The sequence below is a fragment of the Polypterus senegalus genome, chromosome 6 (assembly GCF_016835505.1).
Source record: "Polypterus senegalus isolate Bchr_013 chromosome 6, ASM1683550v1, whole genome shotgun sequence".
NCBI lineage: Eukaryota > Metazoa > Chordata > Cladistia > Polypteriformes > Polypteridae > Polypterus > Polypterus senegalus.
The window spans coordinates 173,956,738-173,982,866 of record NC_053159.1 but is presented as its reverse complement, the minus strand read 5'-3'; the positions used below and the strand labels follow the sequence as shown (position 1 = coordinate 173,982,866).

Below are 26,129 nucleotides of genomic sequence, written 5' to 3'. Positions count from 1 at the left end.
ATATATATATATATATATATATGTGTATATATATATATATATATATATATATATATATATATATATATATATATATATTTTTTAAATCATTAACAGTGGTATCACTTTGCTTCATTTTTTACTTTATCAGTGGCAAAATGCTGATTTTAACAGACCAGATCATCCTATCCTCAGCATCTTCTTCCAAAACTTTCTGGAGAATTTATTGATGCTAACAAGTCAGTCAAGAGATACAATCCCATGTAACATTTCATGAATCTGCCCCCTCAGTCTTCTTCTAGTTGGCAGTGCCTGGTACAGTTGCAGTAGGCAGTGCCAACTGAACCGGCTCCTGCCGATACAGAAGAGCATCTGCTGGGCTCTTTACCCTGTCAGAGTGTGAGCCTAGAAACTCAGCAAGGGAATCTCATTTCAGCCACTTGTACTTGAGGGCTCATTCTTTAGGTTTCTACCCAGAGCTCGTGAACAGAAGAGGGGATGGGGACTGGTAGACTGTCTGGTAAATCAAACGCTTTGCCCAAGGATGCAACTACTGCTTAGCACAACAAATCAATTTAGGTGTTACTCATAAACTTAACTTGTACAGAAAACCAAGAGAGAGCCAATTAAGGCACAGGGAGGACATGAAAACTTCACATAGACAGGGCCCAGACTGATAAGGGGTAACCCACTGGTGCAAAGGTTATCACATATCCTAAACAAAAAAAACAGCATATTACCAGTAGGCATACAAATAATATATAACAGAATTTATTTCATAGAGCCGTCTTATTCTGTGCACACTGCACCCACACACACACACACACACACACACACACACACACACACACACACACACACACACACACACACACACACACACACACACACACACACACACACACACAGGCGCTCCAGGCTCACGAAAGAGACACACGCACACACGAAAGAGAGAGAGAGAGAGAGAGCGAGTGAGCAAGCGAGAGAGGGAAGGCTGGATGCAGAAGGTAGAAAAGGCTCGTTTTTGTTTTTAGTTCTGTTTACAGCGATCGTTTCATAGCATGCATTGTGGCAATGTTACTTTTCTTGGTGGTTTATTAAATTACAGATTTTTCAAATGTTCATTTTTTTCCCTGTGCTTAAAACTCATTAAAAAAAAAAAAAAAGTGTGTTTAGCGAGCGGTTCCTAGCACTATAGCGCAAACTATTGCAGTGTTAGTTTTCTCTGTTATTCAAGGTTTTCTTAGTATTATTCAATGTTTTTATATTTAGTTTACTATTACGCTGTGCAATCTAGGGTTTAATTAACTATATTTGTGCTTAAAAACTAAAACAATATATATTTACATACAGTTTGTACGGTCTGGAACAGATTAATTGTATTTACATATGGTGGAAATTGCTTCGGTTCACAACCAAATCGGTTTACGACCAGAGTTTTGGAACGAATTATGGTCGTGAACCGAGGTTCCACTGTATGTAGATGACACCACACTTTTGGCAGAAGGTGACCTACAGCAACTGTTATAGGCTGTACTAAATACAGGAAAGCAGTATGGTATTGGGATTAAACCTGAAGAAAACAGAAGTAATGTTAGTATCAAAAATGGCCTAATATGTGCATCATACTAGATGGAGAAAAGCTGGAAGAAGATCATTAATACAAATATTTAGGGATTTGGATATACAGTAATGGCAGTCAAGGCAAGAATTGGCAGGGCAAAGGATGCTTTCTGGAAACTAAAGTACCTGATGAGAGGAGACCTATATTTGAGCCTCTAAAAGAGAATCCTTAAATGTTACATATTCTCAGTTCTACACTATAACAGTGAAAATTGGACTTTGGACAGGGAAGCAATATGCAGGATGAATGTGTTCGAGCAATAGCTGATGCTGAAAATAAGCTGGGCATAGAAAGTAAACTAATGAAGAAGTCCTAAGGAGAATAAATACAGTGAAGCATCCCCTGAAGGACACAGCAATAGCTGAGAGGAAGTATATAGGACACGTAATGCATGGGTCAGGAGGAAAACTGCTGGTGATGATTTTAGAGGGAAGAACAGATGGAATTAGAGGAAGAGAAAGACCAAGAAGAACCTGAATGGAAGACACAATTAACCTCCTTAGCGTTAGCCCCGAGTGTCACTCGGACTTTAAAAACAGTGCTAAAAGCATTAGTCCCGAGGGTCTCTTGGGCAGTGGTATAGACACGTCTCCCGTAAGCGTTAATGCCCAAGCGTTATTTGGGCCATGGTATAGGTGTGTCTTGAGTAAGACCCAAGGATTAATCAAGCTATTAAAATGTGTAAGCAGATGGCTGGGGATCCTACCCAGCCGGGACGCCAACAGGGACCGGGAGAGGGACAATACCTCTCCTGGACCACGAGAGGGCAGCCGCCCTGCTCTGCATCGGGGCCACGGGATCAGAGCTCAGAAGTTCAACCCAGTTGGGGCCTGTGGCCACCGCCAGGGGACACCCGGAGGACTATGGAGCCCTGGACTGCAGCAATTCCACCACAACCAGAAGTGCTGCCGGAAGAAATTCCAAGTATGCCCGGAGTGCTTCCAAGAACCAGGAAGTGCCACCAGAAGATCATGGCGAAGCACCTGGAGATCATCCGTGGCATTATAAAAGGGGCCGCCTCATTCCATTAGAAGAGCCGGAGTCGGGAGGAAGATGAGAGGAGGAGTGAGGGCGACAGAGAAGAAGAAAGGGAAAGGAGAGGACTTTGTGCTGATTTGTGCAGTGTTTGGAGCTGTGTACAGGAGGCAGCAATAAACGTGTTGCGTTTTGGGACATCTGGTGTATGTTTGTCTGTGTTCGGGGCTGAACCTCCTCAAATGCCAACAGCATTACTGGCGAGCGCTACTCGGGCAATGGTACAAGTGGGTCTTGCACAAGCGTCAGGCCTGAGCATTACCTGAGCAACAGTGTAGACACACCTTCTCTTAACCTCATAATGGCGTCTCGTAAGAAATGCCTTGACGTAAATCTGTTTTCAGGCAGTGAAACTGAAATGGGCTGTGAAACCAAAAGTGATACTCAACATCACTCACACATGAGCAGTGTGCTCTTCATATTATTATTATTATACTTTCTACACTTCTTACTTTGCATTTGTACTTTTAGTGTTTTGCACGTTTTACAGTAGATAGATGAGACCTAATAAAAATGTTGTTGTTTTTCAAGCCATAAAATGCAATGCTTTTTAGATGTTTTTTGAGAATAAAAAAAGTAATGCTTAAGAAGGTTCAGGAATTACGGCCAAATCAAGAGGGCTAGCAGAGAACCGCCGATCTTGGCGAGTCACATCTGTCAACCTTCTGATAGAGGGCGACACTAAATATCAATAAATACTGCGCTGTAGAAATGCTTTCCAGGTACGACAAGTTTGGACAGAATCCAGGCCCTATTCTATATAAGATGAGACCCTACAGACGAGCCTCTTTTCCATTTGCAAGGTCCAAAACGTGTGCTTCCCGTTTCCTGGTGGCTGCTCTGCATGTGTTGTTCCTCCAAGTGAGTGCTTATTGGTTGTCTGTTCTCTTACACACACAGCACAGCCTGACCCTACAGCTTCAAACAGAATCAAACCTGTTGTGGTTTTTTGGGGGGTGGCGAGTCACAGACTGGTCTACCCGAGTTGCTAGGGATATCAAACTACACGACTGGCCGCGGCTGCTTCCAGCTCATTAAGATTGTGTAAATGAAGTTTGCAACCGAAAACTGCTGTCGTGTCACAGGGCCAGTCAAACCGCTTGGAGTAGGAGGTTTGCATGTGTCTTGGATATTGACATGGCTGTTTTCGGCTCTCTGTCATGTGATCAGTTCCCCTGAGACGCTTCCCTAAATTCAGCAGCAAAATTAAAAATAAGAGATGCCTAACCTTTTCTTCCATTTCATAATCCACTCCAAAAATGGGGCTGGCCGAGTAAACTCTGTGCAGGGAGTTAATTTCTTTCACGGCATCCTGTAGCTTTTCAACGGGGTCTATTTTGAAGCCAAGTACATAGCCCCCACTCTGGAAATGAAAAATCAGGAAAGGACATTAGGTGCATTAAAAATAAACGTGTCACCGATAATAAACACTGCACGTGACATCTGGGCTGTGATTTTGTGATTTACCTGTTGTGAACTTTCAATTACTAGAGCGAGGCCAAACTTGGAATCCCGGATTTTGATTGATCGCTTCAAAAAAAAAAATAAATAAAAAAACTGTTAGATTGTTAATTTTAAACTTTTAGTACTTTTCAACAAATTTATTCATGTATTTATTTAATTTTACAGGGTTGCAGGGTTCCATTTTTCTTTTCTTTGTAATTAGAACATTTATTAGATCCTTTACTTGTCATTTGCAAGCATACAGAGATATACCCTGGGCATTTGAATCTTTGTGCAGTTCTCTCCATAAAAAATTAAACACTAATAAACACGACAACATAACAAATAATAAAAAATAACAATAAATGATCGACAATATAAAAAGCAACCTCTGTATATCATCTCCATTTTCTGTTAACATCTACACCAGCATTGATGGTATATTTACAAGGCATATATGTATAAAGCATTAACGTATAATAAGAGAGAAATGCATACCAAAAAAAAGGAAATATGACTTAATTAGAAATTGAGCTTTTAAGTTACTGAAGAAATACGTTAGGGGAGGATATCTGTCCTCAGCCATTAATCTGGAAACGGCTTGCAAAAAGCTACTATATAGCGCCCTCCATAATGTCTGAGACAAAGACACATTTTTCCTTGATTTACCCCATTGCTCCACAATTACAAATCAAGAAATTCAAACGTGATTAAAATGCACACTGCAGACCTTTATTTATTTGTACATTTACGTGCATTTCAGTCATGCCATGTAGAAATGACAACACTTTTTCTACAAGGTGCCCTCTGTCCAGGGCACCATAATGTTTGGGACACAGCAATGGCAGGCTGTTAAAGTCATCATATCTAGGACTTTGTCACCTACCCCATGCATGCAATGACTTCTTGAGGTCTGTGATTCATAGACTTCAGCAGGTGCTGAGGGTCTTCTCTGGTGATGCTCTGCCAAGCCTCTAATGCAGCCATCTTCAGCTCTTTTAAATGCCATCCAGTGAGTCTGGAGGAATTTATTGGAACTCGTATGTTTCTCTGCAACTAAGAATTCATTGTGCCACGGCTGTCAGCAGTTCCCTCATCAATTGAGAGAAGTGTGCCAGGACCTGTGGTAGCCATAAATGCCCAAGCCATAACACCCCCAGCTCCATGTTTAAAGGATTAGGTGGTCTGCTTTGGATCTTAGGCAGTTCCTTTGCATCTCCACACTTTGCTCTTGCCATCACTCTGATCAGGTTCATCTTTGTCTTGTCTGTCCACAAGACCCTTTCCCAGAATTCTGCAGGGTCTTTGAAGTCCTTTTTCACAAACTGTAATCTGGCCATCCTGTTTTTGTGGTTGGCATCTTGCAGTGTGGCCTCTGTTCATGTCGTCTCTGACACACATACAAAAAGACTGTGTATGATCTGTCAGACAGGCATTGGGGTTTTTTTCTTGGCCATAGTGAGGATTCTTCTGTCATCCTGTTTTTATGGTCTGCACCTTGCAGGGTGGCCTCTGTGTTTCTGTTCATGAAGTCTTCAGGTGATAGTCGTCTCTGACACGTCCACATTTCCCCCCTAAAGACTGTTTCTGATCTGTCAGACAGGCGCTGGGGGCTTTTCCTTTCCCATAGTGAGGATTCTTCTGTCATCAGCAGTGGAGATCTTCCTTGGTTTACCAGTCCCTTTGTGATTACTAAGCTCACCAGTGTGTTTTTTCTTCTTCATGATATTCCAGACAGTTGATTTCGGTCATCCTAATGTTTTACTGATGTCCCTGATGGTTTACCTCTTGTTCTGAGCCTCACAATGGATTCTTTGACTTTCATTGGCACAGCTCTTGTCCTCATGTTGATCAATGGCAACTGCAGACTCCAAAGTTTAAAAGCCAAGCCGAGATGTCGTATGAAGACATGAAACCCACCTGAGAAAATCACAAACACCTGTGACACCAATCGTCCCAAACATTATTGTGCCTTCAAATGGGGGCCATGGGTTAAAAGCGTTGTCATTTCTAAATGGTATGACCAAAATGTATGCAAATGTCCTTAAATGTAAGTCTGCGATGTGCACTTTACTCATGTTTGATTTGTCATTTTAAACTGTGGGGCAGAGGGGTAAATCAAGGAAAAATGTGTCTTTGTCCCAAACATTATGAAGGCCCCAGTAAAGTATTTGCTGTGAGCTTTGATGCTGTCTGGTCTGCACCACCTGAGATCCTCCATGTGAACCGACTGTCCTGGCTGGTTTGGGTCTTCAAAGATGGCCCTAGATTTATTCCAGCAACAATGGATGAATAAAGTCTCTAGGAAAGGTACCGTAAGCGAGACCCTGTTATTATCTTAGTACTTCTAATAATCCTCTGTGGGGTCTTCCTCTCCTTCAGTGTGGTATTCCCAAACCTCACTGGGATGCCGCTGGTGAGTACAGGCGCCACTAATCCCCTATAGGCCTGAGTAAGAGTTTGTCAGTTTAGGCCGGTTGTCTTCAGCAACGTGATAAAATAAAGACCCTGCCGGGCCTTCTTGCCCCCCACCCCTCACCTTAACATATTTGAGCGTGTATGTATGTTTTATTTATAGAAACACACAGGATAGAAACACTTACAATCTGAAGATAGGGTATGCTGACATTAAAGCTGTCGTTCATGTTTGCATGCCAGACGATGCGTACATTTGTAATAAAAAATGTACCCAAATTGCCCTGTAAGAAAAAAGTACACATTGCTCTTTGTACAAGTGAATAAAAAAAAAACAAAAAAAAAACTATAATACTGAGCACGTCTGCAAATGGGTAACAAAAGCTTCTGCAGAACAAGTGAAACAGGGAATAGGCAAATAAAACACTCATATTCTTGAAAGATCTCTCTTCTTATTTAGCAGTATGATATTTTACTTTACAGATCTGCAAGTTAGATGGAGAACTGCTGGCTCCTTAATGTTATATGCCACCTGTCACTTTGTTAGTAGAGTATTATTTGCACAATTCCTATTGCACTGCCATTATTGTATTCACCAGCTTGTGACTGCATTATTTGTATAGTATTTGTTATTTGTATAGTGTGTACTTAAATGTTTCTGTATAATTTGGTATAATTCTTGGCTAATGGTGCTTAAATTTCTGTTCTCTCTGGATCAATATCTATCTATCTATTATATAGTGCCTTTCAACTATCCATCTATCTGTATCTAGTGTGGTGGACAGCCAGGGTCCTTGCCCGGCTGGGAGGCCTGTATAATGGAAGGGCCGCAGGCGAGAGTGTCTTTGGGTCTTTATCTCCCCATAGAGGATTGAGGACAGCCCCCCTGGGTTCCTGCAGGATGTGCTGGGAGCTGGAGTTTGCTACAGCCCTGTTGAGTTCTGTGGGTGCCACCAGTGGGTGCTGCAGAGCCTACACAGCCTTATTACATTGGGCTTCTGCCACACACAGAATTGATGCCAGAAGAAGATCACCAGACACCTGGAGCACTTCCGGGTACCCTATAAAAGGTGCCAACCGCCAGAGTCAGGAGGTGGAGGGCAAAGCTTGCTGAGGAGGAGTGAAGGCAAACAGAGAGAAAGAAAAGAAAGAGAAGAAGTAAGGACAGTGCTCATCTGTGCGATTTGGTTCTTGTACTGTGCTGTGCAGTGCAGTGGGGAGCAAAGGAAAAGCGCTTCCCCACGTAAAATAAACGTGTGATGTGTGGCAAGACTGGGCTCTCCGTCAGTTGTGTCCGGGTTTGGGGAGCTGTACACCCCTTGGTGGTCCACACTATCTATCTGCATATTATTGTTAATAAGGAACAGTAAAAAAAAAAACATGGAATGCAGCTGTTCAAGACTAAAATAAGCAATTACAGGTGGGGAACAAGTGAAACAATGAAAATGAAGCATTAAAATGTCACTTGAACAGGAAAGGCTTCAACAGAAATAACTGACCTCTTATTAGGAATTAGGATTGGAAATAAAACCTGCCACCACTGTGTCCCAGACTCGCATTGCTCTCCAAACCAGTCTTATTGAATGCAACTGAGAAAGCAAATTTAACATTTTCTTGTGTAAAAATGACTAAATAAAAACCTTGAACCTATAAATGAATAGATTGGTATATATGGTGGTAGGAGGAGGCCCCTAAGGTAACCTTCCATAACCAGAATAAATGCCAACAAGGCCAAAACTTATAAAAATGGTGTTTTTTGTGTTAATCAACAAATGAACACAAAATAAGAGTGAAAGCAGAGAGGAGGATGAAAACCACCACCCAGTAGGTTTTCTGGACTCTCAACATGGTTGCCGTTTACTAGTAGGGAGGCTTTCCCACCTTTAAAATAAGACAACACTCCACTTATCATCTCTCTCTATTTTATGACCCAGGCCTCTTCTTCCTGCTAGATAAGCCTTCACTCCCAAAACTCAGACTCTCCTTATAAACTTTGGTCATAGCCTACTTGCTTTTAGGGTCACTCGCACAATGTTGAGGACTAATTGCTACTTTTCATAATCCAACTAGTGGCCTTTGGTGGGAGGCCGCTTTTAACTATAATGGGCCACTCAAGTCAATATTTAATTCAATTCCGTTTTCATTTTGTATAGCACTTTACATTGTGTGAACGCACAGAGTGCTACGACAAGTCCTCATAAAATTTAATTATAAACTTTACTAATTGCGTAATGAGTGCATAAAGACATTATCCATTCCCACCTTCTGTAGCCCCATGCAGTTGTCACCATCACTCTGTGCCACAATTGTTACTGATAGTGGCGTTACAAAAACAATGAATTTCTGCATAGACCACCCTGGGTCCCCCCCATAAGCCTCAGGCCCAGGAGGCGTGTTCCAATGACCCCCAAACCCCACCGAACCATTGAACTACTAACCTTATGAGGAAAGTGCAAAGCAAAAAAGCGTCCATCACCTCCTAATTAGCCCTACAGGCCTCTGAAAGCCTAAAAATTAAATTTTTAACCTAAAGTGTGTTATAAATCATTCGTTATTGGGTTTACAAGAAAACACAGTCATTGTATGAATGTTTCCTTCTATTTTAGCCTGATTTACTCCTGAAATAACACGCTTCTAACTAACTAGAGCTGATGTGTTGGTCTGTGGCACAGAAGTGTAAATGGTATTGTACTTCGTTTAACTCTGTTCAAAAATGAAAAAAAAACAGTGTTTCCTGCTTATTAAGTTGGAGTTACACAGAACAACAAAAATGCCACAAAGAAAGAAACTTTGACCGAAAGTGTCACAGTTATTGAAGTGGGCATCAAGAGCACAACAGCGAGTGAATTTGTGACTTCTGCTATCTCACTCAGAAGTGAGAACTCTGGGTGATACTGGGCAGACGTATGAGGTGCTGTGGATTTTGTTTGCCGATTGGGTATCCGTGCATCACGACAGTTCATCTATTTAAGGTATTCCTATCCTAAGTCCGGACTGTCAACACCTTGAGGGCTGTAGTGGTTGCAGGTTTTCATTTTGGTGAACTTCGTAATTATCAGCCAATTACTGCAGCTAATGGAAGAGACCACCACTAGACTCAGAATGTTTATTTGTTTCACTTGTTCTTATAAAACAGCTAAACAGAAATCAGACTGGAATGTGAGAGGCAAACGGGGGACAGACGGACGGACGGACGGACAAACACACTCACCCCAGGCTGGGAACAGAACCCAGACTCCTAAGGCCGCAACACAGCACTGCTGTAAAGTGTACCATCATGTTACCTGCTTTCATATTTTATTATCATGTTTGTAACTTTGCTTTCAATTAAAAATGGCAGGTCTTTAAATGTGTATAATATATATACTTTTTTTTTTGCACAGCTATAAACTTATCGATGGCAACTGCATTATATCAAATTAAACTGAAATGTGTAATCTCTTAAAAGCATACCTGATCACTGGATAAATTCCACACTCCATTAATTTTATCATAAACTTGCTCCTGAGGAAGCAGTCGTAGTTGTTTGTTCTGAATCAGAGCGCCTCTTAATTTTAGGTCTCTGTACATTTTTGATGTTTCATAGGCTCTATAAAAGAATAATAGCAAAGAACACTCAAGAATTATTTTTCTACAGATTGTTCATCCTTCCACCGATACATTTACAAATACAACTTCCCACACACACACAGTATAACCACCATAATAAAAGGACAAATGTCTGTATGCCTCTGTATCTGTGCGTCCGTTTGGTCGCTATGTCCCATTATATGCCACTTGCTATGGGATTTGTAAAAGCACTGTTAATGTTTCTGATGCACCAACTGTTGGAATGACAAATGGAATGCATTTTCTTACTACAATTGCTTGTGATGTACCATCTGTTGGAATGTCAAAGGCAATACATTGATCACAACATGCAATCCAATAGATGGTGCACTACAAACGTTAAAGCTGAGGTCTACAATGATTACTTAGATTTCAGTCTCTTTATGTGAAAACAGCAGTGTCAGATGGGGGGGTGTTAGGGCAGGATCGTAAACGCGACTGAGAGAATGAAACTGAATAATAAAAAAAAAACAAAAACAAACAAAGCTAACCTTTACAAGTATCATACATTTACACCAGCTGTTACAGACTGAAATCAAATGTATGTTTTTATTCTAAAATAGTACGAATAAAAGCAGCTCACTTCTCAAAACGGACTCGTCCGGGATCGAACCCGTGAAGTTTCGATTACCAGTCAACAGTTGATACCGTTGCGCCACCGAAGCAGTCGTAGTAAATGCGCGTCAATGTCGCACCCTAACGCGTGTTGTTTTTCTGCAGTTATATTTTTGAATAAAAGCGCACTTGTTCTGTTATATTTGTACCTTTTGTGAAAGTGTTTCTTTGATATTTGGACTTCAGGCTTTACACATTATAAACTTCATGTCTACATTTTGTCAATTATTACTAAAACATGAAAAATGTTTCTTTTTTAACGATGTGTTTACATAGATCGCTGTAGATACAGAACATACATGAAATGCATGTGTTCCAAATAACGATACAGTATTTATAAAAGGTGTGATTTTGCTTGACTTCTCATGCTATACAACTCCAAGCAACTGACACGCGCCGGTGGGGGATGTAATAGCAGGCTGCTTGCTGCTTATCAACACATTTAAAGGACAAAAGACGCTGATGGAGAGATGAGAAGTGATTTAAGGTGGGACGGATCTACAAGTTTTTTCGTAGGCTCTGGTAATTTTAGTGTTAAACGTTTGAAGCGCTGCACGAGATGCAGATCACGTGTGTGACACACATACATACACACACACACACACATACACACACATACACACACACACACACACACACACACAGTTGTGCTTGAAAGTTTGTGAACCCTTTAGAATTTTCTATATTTCTGCATAAATATGACCTGAAACATCATCAGAGTTTCACTCAAGTCCTAAAAGTAGATAAAGAGAAACCAGTCACATCTGATTGTCATCCCATTGATTGAAAACACCGGACTCTAATTTCACCTTCAAACTAACTGCTAATCCTAGAGGTTCACATACTTTTGCCACTCACAAATATGTAATATTCGATCATTTTCCTTAATAAATAAATGACCAAGTATAATATTTGTGTCTCATTTGTTTAACTGGTTTCTCCTTATCTACTTTTAGGACTTGAGTGAAAATCTGATTATGTTTTAGGTCACATTTATGCAGAAATATAGAAAATTCTAAAGGGTTCACAAACTTTCAAGCACAACTGTACCTGCATAGACACACAAATACACACTATCATTCAAACGTTTTAGAACACCTCAGTTTTTCAAGTTTTTCTTCAAATACAATCAGTTTAAATGCAATGAATGAAATAAAGAAGTGAAAAGGTAAGCAGTGAACTGCCAGAGGTTTAAAGTTAAAGTTTAGGTCTGCAAACTTGAAAAAAGGAAATTTCAGAATATTACAAAGTGGCCTTCTTCATGGCTTTGGACAGCAATTTTTGAAGCATAGTTTAAGGTTAACTCAGAAAACTAAAAGTTTAATTCAAATTTCAATTGTTTTACACTGCACTGTAAAGATCCTTAGGTTCTTTTCAGTTTAAGCAAAAGAAGACCTGACTGAAGTGTTTAAAATTATGAGTAGAATTAGTCCAGTGGATCGAGACTGTTATTTTAAAACTAGCTCATCCAGAACACAGGGACACAGTTGGAAACTTGTTCAGGGTAAATTTGCACCAACATTCTTCACCCCGAGAACTATAAACACATGGAATAAGTGACCAAGTAGTGTGGTAGACAGCAGGAATTTCTAAACTCGACTTGAGGTTATTTTTCAAGAATCAATTAGACAGGACTGGCGAGCTCTGCTGGGCTGAATGGCCTGCTCTCTTCCAGACTGTTCTAATGTTTTAATGTCATGTATACAGAATATGGTGAAATTCTTAAATGCATACACTAATCAACACACAACACCTCTTACGTTACTGCAGTGCAAATATTTTATGCTACTATTTAAAAAGCTTACAAAAACAGAATGAAAACATATGCATGGACACAAATTTCAATTTGTTTGCAGTGTTCTAATTTATAAATGCCTAATAACAGGTAACACTAAACATACAGTACATTTCCATCCATCCATTTTCTAACCGGATGAATCCGAACACAGGGTCACGGGGGTCTGCTGGAGCCAATCCCAGCCAACACAGGGCACAAGGCAGGAACCAATCCTGGGCAGGGTGCCAACCCACCGCAGGACACACACAAACACACCCACACACCAAGCACACACTAGGGCCAATTTAGAATCGCCAATCCACCTAACCTGCATGTCTTTGGATTGTGGGAGGAAACCGAGCCCGGAGGAAACCCACGCAGACACGGGGAGAACATGCAAACTCCACGCAGGGAGGACCCGGGAAGCGAACCCTGGTCTCCTAACTGCGAGGCAGCAGCGCTACCACTGCGCCACCGTGCCGCCCCAGTACATTTCATTTATAAAAATATTATATTGTGGAATATTATATCATGAAGCCTGAATCACAGTATGAAACTGTAGCATGGGCGAAGTGTATTGCCTCATGCATAATAAATATACAGTATTTCCCTTGTATTAATTACCTGTGCACTGCTATAACTGAAGTGAACAGCCGAGGACTTCCAGGAACCACATTGGTGAATATGAACTCAAATCTTGTGTTGTTGCATTTGGTCAGGATATACAGCGCCTCAGTCTGCCCTCGGAGTTTCTGCAACAGAGTAAATACAACATAAAGGATGCAACATTGTCAACCACCAAACTTTTTGAAACAGTAGAATTGATCGGATAGTCAGTCAGTATAGAACCTTATAAGAATGCACCACTTCAAAGTTCAGTGGACTGATATCGCTGGGTTGCAGGGAGGCCCGGTGACTGCACAGTCACTTAGCTACACTGCTTACAGTCACAGATGACATCTCATTATCTTTCTTGGCTTTTTCCAATGTTGTCAATCTGAATTAGTAAAATATAGTTCCCTGTGTAAATCTGTTCACTTACGTGAATACATACAGTCCTTCATTTTGGATCTGCAGTGAGAAAATCAAGGACTTTCAGTAATGCTAGCAATAGCCTGGTCTCACTTGATTTTCATTGATATTTACTTTTTTGTATATTGGTGAAATGAGCTTTGGTTTTTGTTTGTTTATTTATTTATTTATTTTTTCTGTATTGTTTATATATTTATGATAATTAATTTGCAGTTATCTTTATCGTTCATACAGCTTTTCTTTTTGGGGCAATTGATTTATGGATGATTGATGGTTCCTGTTCCTATATCATAGGTATTGTCAATGGGTTGTTGGCGGTTAATTGTCACAGGGTATAATTTACTTATTTAGTAACTACAGGGGGATAAAATTGATGAGCCACAGCATGAAGTTATGGGAAAGGGTAGTGGAAGCTAGGTTAAGAAGTGAGGTGATGATTAGTGAGCAGCAGGATGGTTTCATGCCAAGAAAGAGCTCCACAGATGTGATGCTTGCTCTGAGGGTGTTGATGGAGAAGTAGAGAGAAGGCCAGAAGGAGTTACATTGCGTCTTTGTGGATCTGGAGAAAGCAAATGACAGGGTGAGGAGAGAGGAGCTGTGGTATTGTATGAGGAAGCTGGGAGTGGCAGAGAAGTACGTAAGAGTTGTACAGGATATCTATGAGGGAAGTGTGACAGTGGTGAGGTCTGCGGTGAGAGTGACAGATGCATTCAAGGTGGAGGTGGGATTACATCAGGGTCTGGAGGTTTTTTTCAGGGTCTGGGCTCAGCCAGTTGGTTCCAGTGAAGGGTACAGCACAGAAAGACATTGAAGGTAATTAAAGCTTCCAACTTTATGGCGACAGCTTGTTGAAGGCTCTATTTTTGTCTTGTGGACAAAGACAGGTCCATAAAGAAATTGAGGAACTCATGTGGCCTGCACAGTGCCCTGACCACAACCCTACTGAACGCCTTTGAGATAAATTGTGAGCCAGGTCTACTCATCCAACTTTAGCACCTGACTTTTTTGAATGAACACAAATTTCCACAGGCACAAAAAAATCTTGTGGAAAACCTTCAGAGTGGAGACAAAGCCGAAAAAAGGGGGGTGGGGGGCAATTCCAAATTAATGCCCATGGTTTTGGAATGGGATATCCAAGAAGCTCAACCTGATGGTCAGGTGTCCACAGATATAGTGTAATTTCATTGCATGAACGTGAAACATATATATTGGCTTGGAAGTGCGAGTGATACGTGATTAACTGCTGTACCACCAGAATAATAACGATAAACCCTACACACTTCTTGCAGCGTGATGAACAACTGGCTGATGTTCTTCTCATCTTCCAATAGACTGGAAAAAAGTTTGTGTGAAGAGGAAGGGATAGCATAACCCTCTAGCAACAACTTACACACAGTAGAAATACAAAACAAAGGAAAACTTTAAATCTCCAGAGTTGTCAAAGAAGACGGAGAGTTACTCCATTAAGAGGAAAAACAGCTGAAAATGACGAAGTGGCAGGAAACAGCGCTACTGTCAAGCTCAAGCATTGTGGGTTCAGCAGAGAGGGTGTACAGTTTTTCCTGGCTGGGACACCTCTACAGTGGAATGACCTGGGGAGAGAGCTTAGGTATAGGTAGGTAGGTAGGTAGGTAGGTAGAAGTGCCTCAGACTCCAACAGGGCTTCATGGGAGTTGAGTTTGGCACCGCCAGGGGACAATGCAGTTACTGCTGAGCTCTTTGTTGCAGCACAATAGTAATTTCTATTTTAATTCTATTTTTAATTTATTATTTGTACGTCATGTTGTTACACTGTGGACCCTGAGCTTCGCAATTTCGTCTATCTGTATACTTGTATATGGTTGAGATGACAATAAAGTTCACTTTGACTTTGACACCCAGAATTACTGCCAGAAGGTCACAAGACACCTGCAGCCCCTTCCGGGTGCCCCATAAAAGAAGCCAGCTGCCACGACTCCAGGAGCCAGAGTTGGGAGGGAGGGAGACGAAGCTTGCCAGGAGGAGTGGAGGTGAACTGAGAGAGAGAGAGAGAGGAAAAGGAGTGTTTTGTGCTATGTTTTGGTGCCGAAAACTGGGCTGTGTAGGATGGAAACAGGGCAAGGTGTTTCCCACAAGGAAAAAGAAAAAAAATAAAATAAATGTGTGCTGAACTTGTGTCCTGCGTCTGTCTGTGTCAGGTTTGGGTGGCAGGTGCACCCTCTGCAGGCCACAATAGCAAAGAAGAAAATAAGCAGACAAGTTGTTTGAGAGTGGTGGTCCTCACCTGAAAAGAGATTAATTGGTTAAAGACAAAACTTCCAAGCAACATTTACACTGCAGCCTGATCGTTTCAAGACTATACAGTGGAGCAATTAAAACAGACAACCAAATACGCTCACTGAGAAGTAAAAGTCAAAATTCAATGTTAGTGTTGCTCAGAAGTGGGTGTGTGGGTCTGTGTTTTACCTTGGGAAAAAAGTACAAAGAAAAAAGATTTTTCTTATTGTTAACTGTGTATCTGTTCCTACCATTTCATTAGTAATTTATTTATTTTTTATTATTAGATATTTGGACCATGTTAAACTTTGATGGTTTTGCTCGTATGTGTAACTTGTCAGGAAACCTGAAAATATTAAACTGGGAACAAGGTTCTAAAAGTTGACATGGCTAATACCAGTTGTCACTTCTTCTGCAGTAATCAAGAAATCTGACTGAATTCTTTCATATCATATGAAACATACTGTATGGCCCTGCCAATAAGGCCAAGAGTTTAACCTCATGCTGTAACATTGTGGGGTCAACCCAGCCCAATGTAAGGAGGTCCCTGTGATACAGTGGGTCTGTGGCATGTGCATTTTAGATGAATGAATAAATAAATACATACACTTGTGTATTGTTGGGACTCGGGTCCTCCCTGCATGGAGTTTGCATGTTCTCCCCGTGCCTGTGTGGGTTTCCTCCCACAGTCCAAAGACATGCAGGTTAGGTGCATTGGCAATCCTAAATTGTCCCTAGTGTGTGCTTGGTGTGTCTGTGCCCTGCGGTGGGCTGGCACCCTGCTCGGGGTTTGTTTCCTGCCTTGCACCCTGTGTTGGCTTGGATTGGCTCCAGCAGACCCCCCGTGACCCTTTAGTTAGGATATAGCGGGTTGGATAATGGATGGCTGGATGGATTTTTGGGACTTGGGTGGCATGGCAGAGCAGCTCCAGAGACAGATGTGGGAGCGGGTGATCAGATATTCATGTGCACGTGAGGAATTGATCTGTTTCCGTCATTAGCACTACTGCCGAGTCCCACAGAGGAGAAAAAGAAAAGAACAAGATTAAAGGAGAGCGAAATTAAAGAAGGGCAGGAATGTGAAGGAGCCAGTGCGGTATGAGAGGCGAAGAGGGAGGACGAGAAAGTGAGTCCTGTAAGAGAAGCATATGGCCAGACGCTCAAGGCGGGGTGGCAGAGGGGCCCACAAAGGCCCAACAGACTGTGGCTTGGAAATAAAGAGGAGCAAAGCTTGACAAGGCACCTTACAAATGCTGAGGAGCGATTTAACGGTGGTCTGTGTCCATTGGTGGACGTCCCCTCATGCAGAGTGATCCGGAAAGAGTAAGCTGAGGAGATGTTGGTTTTTAGAGAGGAACACTGAGGCTCGGATTGTGTTTTAAAGGAAGGATATTTTTGCCGTTGATATTTAACCTCCTTTGAAAGGATCATTTATTGTTTGAACTTTTTAACTTCCACTTTTTTCGATTATTAACTGGACTGCACCACACTTTGAACACTGTTTGTTTTTGTAAATAAAAACACTAACACTTTACACCACTTCTTGCAGACTGTGTGTGTCCTCGTCATCAGTTTTGTTATTTCCGGCTCTGGGTTCAAGCTGCCAGGGACCGTGGAGCCAACCCGGACCATCACAGTCTCTCGGTAGAAACAAGACAGTCCAAAGGCATTAGCTTCTTGTGGCCAAGAGTTTTAATTCCAAACCATGGACTCACTCATTAATCCGATTTGCTATGGCATTATGTGCATTAGTTCTGCAAATAAATGATGCATTTACATTACAGTACATACAAATTGCACTTTATCTCGCTCAACTGGAAGCATCCCAGCCCACCACTTTTAAGTCAGTGGGTAACTGATGTCCTATACTATTTGAAATTGGAAAAAAATCTAATTCTCACTCACAGAATCTGTTCAAAACTTTTTAAAAATATGGCAGGATCTAATCAATAACATTTTACAACAAGCTTCTATATCAGGGTAAAGGATGCTCTTCCTTCCTTGCTGTTTTTAAAGAGTAGCTCTGTTGGGTGGCTCCCCCCCTCTTTCTTTTGGGTGGGGGGTTGAAGTTCAGTTTATTAAGTTTGACTTGATTTTATGGCTTGTTATTGCTTTTAATTAAAATCAATTAAAAAAAATACACTTTGACTGTGCCCCCAACTTTTTTTTAACATTCAGTCATTGTCCAACCCGCTATATCCTAACACAGGGTCATGGGGGTCTGCTGGAGCCAATCCCAGCCAGCACAGGGCACAAGGCAGGAGCAAATCCCGGGCAGGGCGCCAGCCCACCGCAGGACACACACACACCCCCCCAAGTAGGAGTAAATGCACCTTACTACTGTGAAAGGAGCTACGTAACAAAAGATTGTAACAACTACTTACTGAATTAGCAGTCCTCGTGGTGATGTTTATTATACAGTTGTAGCCGACAGCTAAAAAAAAAATAAATAAAAAAAATAAATAAATAAATACCTTATTAGTTCAAAATGTTGCCATACTTAGGAAGTTTTCAGACTCCTACATTCACACTTTTATTCTGTTGTAGAATTTATTGTAAACTAGATGTGTAAGATGGTCTGAAGTCTAAGTAATCCTCACCATTACTGTTTGCAGTGCACCATCTCTTGGAATGCATTTTGTAACGCATGTAGTAGTAAAATAAACTGCATGTGTCATTTTAACAGACGGCGCATCACAAACACTTGTAGAAACAACAAATGTGACTAACGACCCAGTAAAATCAGGGAGAAACTGAACATTACTGTGAAAACGATGGCGGCACGGTGGCGTAGTGGTAGCGCAGCTGCCTTGCAGTAGAGACCTGGGTTCACTTCCCGGGTCCTCCCTGCGTGGATTTCCTCCGGGTACTCTGGTTTCCTCCCACAGTCCAAAGACATGCAGGTTAGGTTTCTAAATTGTTCCTAGTGTGGGTGAGTGTGCCCCGTGGTGGGCTGGCGCCCTGCCCGGAGTTTGTTCCTGCCTTGCGCCCTGTGTGTTAGGAATAGCGGGTTGGAAAATGACTGACTGACTGTGTAACTGAAATGCAAATATGCCATGACAAAATGGCTGCAGCGTTTTAACACGTTGTGTATCCATAGGCCACAATGCTCATCTAAACTTGACTTGCTGTTGTTATGTCATATAGTGATGAGAGAAGGATATTGTAGCAGACAGAGGCACTTCTCAAATGTGTCGAGCCCAGTCACTGCGGTGGTCTACGTGTGTGCATCTGTCTCCATTGTCACAGCTACCATTGCAACATGCAAAGTAATTATTAAGCTTTAGTCACCTTGTGTTACTGAGCTCCTGAATAACTGAGCTTTTTATTTTCTCTTAGTGTCAAGTCTTTTCAGTATCTTCTTCCCTCTCTCTGAAACCCCAGTGGTGGTTTAAAATGCATGGACTGAAGGAATTGTGGGAAGGCATTTTAGGAAGAAGCCCTGTGGTTGGAACCATTGTAGTACAGGATTTTGCCGCTAATCAATACACACTTTTTAACGGGTTCTCTCCAGACGTGTCTTCTTGCTGAAGAATCATGTCTGGCCCAGTGGACCTAAGATGTGGCTGATCAGTGGTTCACAGTATAAACCTGTTACACGGTGTCACAGTGGCTCATCCTTCACTGTATTTATCAAAATTTCAGCAAAGATGAGTGAACCTGTTGCAATAGTAGTGGAGTGACAGTACTTTACGCTGCCACACTGAAGATCTATTTTACCTTTCCAGAACACAAGAATACAGACTCGACAAGTTAGATATGCCAGTAGCAGCTCATGGGTGGCAGAACGACCTGTGGTGGCCATGGCATGATACCGCTACAATACTTACAAAGGTTGACTCTTGGCAAAGCCAAAGAATGCCAGATGATTCTCAGATTAGTCACAAGCAGCCTGCCTGCAAATAAAAAGACATTTTATTAACAGCATGTTAAAAATAATTCCAGAACAGGGAATCCAGTAATTTCTGTACCCCTTCAATTCACTGTAAGGTCACAGTGAGCCAAAGACTCTCTTGCTATAACTGGGAGTGTGGGAAGAGTCACAACGGGCACACTTCTGCTCATTCGTCATTAGCCAGGCCACATATCCCTTGGGCTCTTTTTTCATAAATATCCTTCTAGTTACCCAGACAGATATTGAATTATTGGGACACTTTTCTGAATACTCTGGCATTTTAGTTAAAAAGATGACTGTATAGACCAAAGGGCAGAGTGGCGGCAGAACATTTTGCATTACTTCCTCATTGTTTCTGATGATTTGGCTCAGAGTATGTCTGTGATGGACCTGCCCAACCTTCCACATCCCCTACAAGTCTACACGTACTTACAGTCAACCCCTTAATGACCAGAATTGGGCTAAGCGGGTATAAGAAATGAATGTATGTTTTGGATAGACAAAAAAGGGTTTAGTTGTCCCAAATTAGGACTTTACAGAGAGAGAGAGGTTAGGAGCACGTGCTGATAACAGCGCATTGCCGCACTCACCACATGACAAACCAGCTCAGAATCCAGATTAGGACCCGAAGCTCAACAATAATTATATAACATTAATCTGCATTAAGTCACTATGTCCCAATGGAAGACCATCCATCACTTTTCTACTGCTTATTTGTTCCGGGCTGCAGGGGGGGCAGTCTGAGCAAAGATGCCCAGACGTCCCTTTTTCCTGACGCCTTCTCCCGGGCCAACTGAGACATAAAATCTCTCCAGAGTGTCTTGGGTCTGCCTTGGGCTGTCCTCTTGGTTGGACAGGCTTGAAAACATCTTACCAAGGAGATATCCTGATCAGATGCCTGAACCACATCGACTTTCTCCTTTCGCTGTGGAGGAGCTCGGCTTTGTGCTCCTCCCCAAATGTTTGCTCTTCTCACCCTGTCTCTAAGGCTAAGCCCAGGCACCTTGTGAAGGAAGCTCATTTCTGCCTCTTGTATTCGTGATCTAATTCTTCCGGCCATTACCCAAAGCCCATAGGTGAGGGTAGGGATCCAGATTGACCAGTAAATCAAGAGCTTTGCCTTTTCGGCTCAGATCCTCCTTCACCACGATGACTGGTACAACATCTGCATGACTGCGCAATTCCACATCCCAAGACTCAGTTTCAGTATCCTGGGACCAGTCTGCCAAAGCACTTGCCTTCGATTGTCACAGTGTCACCTGAAGACACTGAATATTATACAGACACACAATATTAACAAAATAAGCAAAGAAAAAATAGTAGATGTAAAGATTCCTCTTAAAATATCAGCAGGAAGATCATTTACCTCGGTCACCATTATTTCCTTTAGTATCTTCAATGGAATCTAGACAATCAATTAGGACTTCTCCTGGGCGTGTTTTCATTTGCCTGAAAATATTAAAAAAAGATATGCAAAATTAATTAAATAAAAAAACCAATTCTGTTCATTTCCATAAAGGCAAATCAATCATTTACTTACAAAGGATTTATTAACAATTTAGACTTTCTCATTTTTTTTTCTGATGTTGCTGTCTGATACAAATTACTCAAATGATGACATTGTTTATACAAAAAGAAAAAATGAATGAAATCGACAATTGATGGTAAACACAATCAAACAAGTGCAGTCATCCATCCATCCATTTTCCAACCCGTTGAATCCGAACACAGGGTCACGGGGGTCTGCTGGAGCCAATCCCAGCCAACACAGGGCGCAAGGCAGGAACCAATCCCAGGCAGGGCGCCAAACCACCGCAGGCAAGTGCAGTCAATGAAACAAAATCCACACAACTATTAGAGTGCCCTCCATAATTTTCCTTCATTCACCCCTTTGCTCCACAGTTTAAAATTACAAATCAAAATTAGAAAACAATGAAAACAAAAATAAAAATAGATAAGAAAGAATAAGCAGGTTTAGTTTTTCACAGACCCTGGGCACTTTTGCCAATCTACCCTGTTGATCGGTACATTTCATTGTCAATAAAATAAGTGCAACAGCTTGTCCTAGCTGACCTCAGACCCCATAAGCACTTGGAATTTTTTACTTTCAGCGTGTGGTGCTGAATGAATTTCTATATTTATATGTTGGTCTCAGTCACAATTAAATCTAAAATGCCAACATTTATGAACAGTCTGAAATTCTGTAAAGGAGTATCTGTACCTTCATTATAAAAGTGTCTTACGCCATTGAAAGTACAGCACGACTGTAAAATCGCACACAATTTCAAACGTTGCATTGCAGGTTATCCAATTGTGTAAAGCCGCCACCATCGCATGTTTCACTATCACTAGAACTAAAATCCACAATACTGTCACTAGCAACTTGCAGAAGAACTGGCACCATTAAAGCTGGGCAAATCGCTTTCTGTTCGGCTCTCCTACTGCAGTAAATGCTTTACAAACAGCCGCCCAACCGGCACTCCCTGCAGTTCGGTGCAGACGCGCAAAGTCGGGGATAAGCCAGCGCGATGCGTGCAACTGGCGGAGGATGAGCCGGCGCGATGCGTGCGCAGGGATAACGATAACCGGGTTAAAAAGGACTGGATCAGTCAGTACATCGGGAGGGTTTCTTTGAAAAAACAAATGTCACACATCTTGATTAATTTCGCTATCCCATGCAACCCTGGATAGCTCGTGCAGAAGTCTGGTAGTCGATTCAATTAACGACTTTACAGCATGCTCTCCCTGTATGCAAGTGCGCTTGCTTCTAGAGTCCAAAGACGTGTCTTAAAGTTGACTGGCAGAGGTAAATTCACCATAATATGGGGGGCGGGGTTTGGGACCGCAGCTACCTCGATGGATTCCAGCGACCCACCGCCCTGGCAATAAGACCAGTTGCGCTTAAAATATTACAGTTTAAAATACTTCCATCTTTATATAACACCTTATGAGTGGTAAACAATTATTATTCTTCGGAACGTTAGGCTACAGGGCAAAATAACACAGCACTAAACTTAATTTTTATTCGGTCTAGACCGACATGCTGTTTAGGCGTTATAGTCTTATACATCAATTGTTTAGGCAAACGAGGAAAGGCATTACAAAAAAGTGGAACGTCACTTATTTACTTACTGAGGTGAGATATCAAATCTGACATCCCTATCTTCCCACAGAGCATCCAGCACATTCGCCATTGTCAAAGAATTAGCTGCCTCCTTCTTTCACGGATTACTCGGGCCTTGACTGGTGTCAGCGCGTCACCGTGGCAACAGAAGAACGGCACGCGGCTGAGGTCAAAATGCACAAAAGCGCGCACAGAGCCGCGGCCCCGCACAGTCCCAGCAGTCAGTCCAACGCCAACAGTTTCAAAGACGTATTTACAAGGATCTGATTTCTTTCAGAATAAAAGCTTAAAATCCTCACAGTAACAAATGAAAAAAAAAATCATCATTTTAGGAACTTTATTATTTTTGTAAATCTAGGAAATGACTGGTAACTAAAAGCAAGTTATATAGTAAGGTACGGTGCTTGTGCGGATTTGGAAAATGGATGAAAAAAAGCGTTCCTTTATGGTGTAAAGGGTTAAAAACTGAACCTACTATAGTATTATTATACTTATTGGATGAAGTTTTATAGTAACCTTCTACAACCCACTTGATCCATTTTAAATCCAGTTCCCTCATTTATAAAGTGTGTGTACGCAAAAAAGAGGCCCGAAGTGTGCGTACGCAGCTACCCACGCAAACATTGTGGTTTATAAAAGAAAACTTGTCGGTGGACCTGCGTATATTTAGGCTACAGTAACACTGAGCCAGGTGTACTCAACATTTTGGAGAAGCATGGAAATGGGAAGACACCCTTGATCAAGTATGGGAACGCAGCCAAACCAACAAAAAGATCACGAAGCATGAGGCAGGTACACATACATAAAACATAACATTTTTGGCAACATAAAAAGTACATTTACAGCAGCGTCCTAATGTAATCGGGGCACTTTAATACACTCATTGCAATTAGGGAAACGACCGAGAATGAAGCTATTTTTGTTAACCGTAAGCTGTTCATTCGGTTAATGCACAATTCATCTGTGATACCTAAGAAACGTTGTGACCCCGTGGCCTGGGTCAGCCTTGATTCATTTATTTTGAAGTACTGTAGTTTGGGTTGGCTTGTTGGTAAAGCAACTGGCTGAACCCTCAATTTTTCATATGGCCTATATTACTCACTGTAACAACAATCACGTCATTACACGTGCCAAGTGACACTGGTGCCTTACGCCTTTCCATGACCCCCTCAGCACTGAATGGTGGCGCTATAATGCCACGCATGATCTCGTGCTCTCAGTTGTATAGTTCAGTCTTAAACTCTTGAATTGAGGAGGTGGGGTCTTGACGCATCAGGAGCGAGACTGCTCTACCAGCCAATGAAGTTCTGCAGCACCGTACTTGCATATGTATGAGGATGATTAGCATTCTCCATATATGGATGTTTCAGGGTGGTGTTTTTAGGTGCGGTCACGTATGTGTATTTGCAAGGTGCTGTGATTTATAAAGGGCAAATTGTGTAAAAATATGAGTGCGTCAGGTTTTCTAAATCTTTTTTTATTTATGTCAATTTCCTTTTTTGTGTGCGTATATTTTCACGCTCGAATTCATTCAAAATTGTATAAACGAGGACTTGGAATTAATCCCCTCAACCTCAAGTATAACACAGGAAAAACTCAACGGATTTCCATCGCAATGCCTACTCGCCCACACGCACACGCTAACAATTTTATATCAACAGTTAACCTGACCTATCACTTCATTGGACGTATGAAAAAAAACACACAAAAACAGACAGACACCCGGGCACATCACTGAAAAGTAGTGGCCCCGTTTATCGAGGAGGTCCTCGCTGCTGGTCGCGGGATAAGGGCGGGGACGGAGCGCAGGGTAAGATGACATAAAGACGATTTTAATTAGTTGGAAGGTGCAGATATAGTGGGTGATCTAGTCCCAAATGGCACCAATATGAAATCAGATGAAGGCAAATTATTTCACCCAACGATGATGCTTTATTTGATGATAACAGGAAGCTGATGGAGATTTTATTCAAGAATAAAGGAATAAGTAATAGCTTTACAATAAATGTACGGTACTTGAATATATGAAATAATCAGGTTAACTACACAAAAAGGTCAACTATAATGAAGTTATGTTATGACGAATAAACACTAGATAGATAGATAGATAGATAGATAGATAGATAGATAGATAGATAGATAGATATGAAAGGCACTATATTATAGATAGACAGATAGATATGAAAGGCACTATATTATAAATAGATAGATAGATAGATATGAAAGGCACTATATTATAGATAGACAGATAGATATGAAAGGCACTATATTATAAATAGATAGATAGATAGATATGAAAGGCACTATATTATAGATAAATAGATAGATATGAAAGGCACTATATTATAGATAGATAGATAGATAGATAGACAGATAGATAGATAGATATGAAAGGCACTATATTATAGATAGATAAATATGAAAGGCACTATATTATATATATATTTTTTTTATTTATTTATTAATTTTATTACAATCAATACATAGCAATCAAGTTTTTACAAAAAAAAAGAATTATGCTAAGAACAGATCGATCCCCACCCTTGAGAGAGAGAGCAAGCCAAACGGTGTAAAATTTAAGGCTTTTAAAAATACCTAAATCAACAAATTCTCTGTGCTTTATAAAATCATTTCAAAATATTACTGATTAGATCCTGCCATGTTTTGAAAAAAGTCTGCACAGATCCTCTAACTGAGTATTTGATTTTTCCAATTTTAAATAATATAACACATCAGTTTCCCACTGACTTAAAAGAGGAGAGTTTGGGTTCTTCCAGTTTATCAGAATAAGTCTGCGTGCCAACAGTGTAGTGAATGCAATCACAGTTTGTTTGTCTTTCTCCACTTTAAGACCCTCTGGAAGAACCCCAAACACAGCTGTTAATGGGTTAGGAGGGATTGTGAGTCCAAGACTGTCTGAGAGGTAATTAAAAATTTTTGTCCAGAATAATGTTAATTTGGAGCAGGCCCAGAACATGTGACCTAGTGAGGCTGGGGCTTGGTTGCAACGTTCGCAGGTTGGATCATGCCCTGGAAACATTTTGAGAGTTTTAGTCGAGACAGATGTGCTCGATATATAATTTTGAGTTGTATAATTGTATGCTTTGCGCATATGGAGCTTGAGTGAATTCTCTGCATTGCTACTTTCCACTCCTTTTCTGATATATTAATTGAGAGGTCATTTTCCCAGTGTCCTCTTGGATCTTTGAAAGGAAGGGATTGTAAAAGGATTTTATATATTGTAGAGATGGAGTCTAACTCCTTGAAATTGAGCAATAATTTTTCCAGCGTGGATGAGGGTGCAAGATGAGGAAAATCTGGAAGG

General features: G+C 41.2%; 1 protein-coding gene across 3 annotated transcripts in view; it reads right to left on the bottom strand.

The window, feature by feature from the left end:
• The window catches only part of bbs5 (Bardet-Biedl syndrome 5), a 33,581-nt gene extending 10,632 nt beyond the window's left edge, over positions 1–22,949 (bottom strand). For 2 of the 3 annotated variants that reach the window (XM_039757573.1, XM_039757576.1), the window contains exons 1-9: positions 22,813–22,949; positions 21,047–21,129; positions 19,616–19,681; positions 18,170–18,219; positions 13,122–13,249; positions 9,950–10,085; positions 6,685–6,780; positions 4,106–4,168; positions 3,867–4,001 (exon numbers count right to left, since the gene is read on the bottom strand). In XM_039757573.1, coding sequence (XP_039613507.1) covers positions 3,867–4,001; positions 4,106–4,168; positions 6,685–6,780; positions 9,950–10,085; positions 13,122–13,249; positions 18,170–18,219; positions 19,616–19,681; positions 21,047–21,129; positions 22,813–22,874 — 819 coding nt within the window. In that variant the 5' untranslated portion in view covers positions 22,875–22,949. Of the gene's footprint in view, positions 1–3,866; positions 4,002–4,105; positions 4,169–6,684; positions 6,781–9,949; positions 10,086–13,121; positions 13,250–18,169; positions 18,220–19,615; positions 19,682–21,046; positions 21,130–21,901; positions 21,983–22,812 lie in introns of those variants that run through there. The other variant, XM_039757574.1, reaches the window with a different exon arrangement.
• Between the last annotated feature and the right edge of the window lie 3,180 nt (positions 22,950–26,129).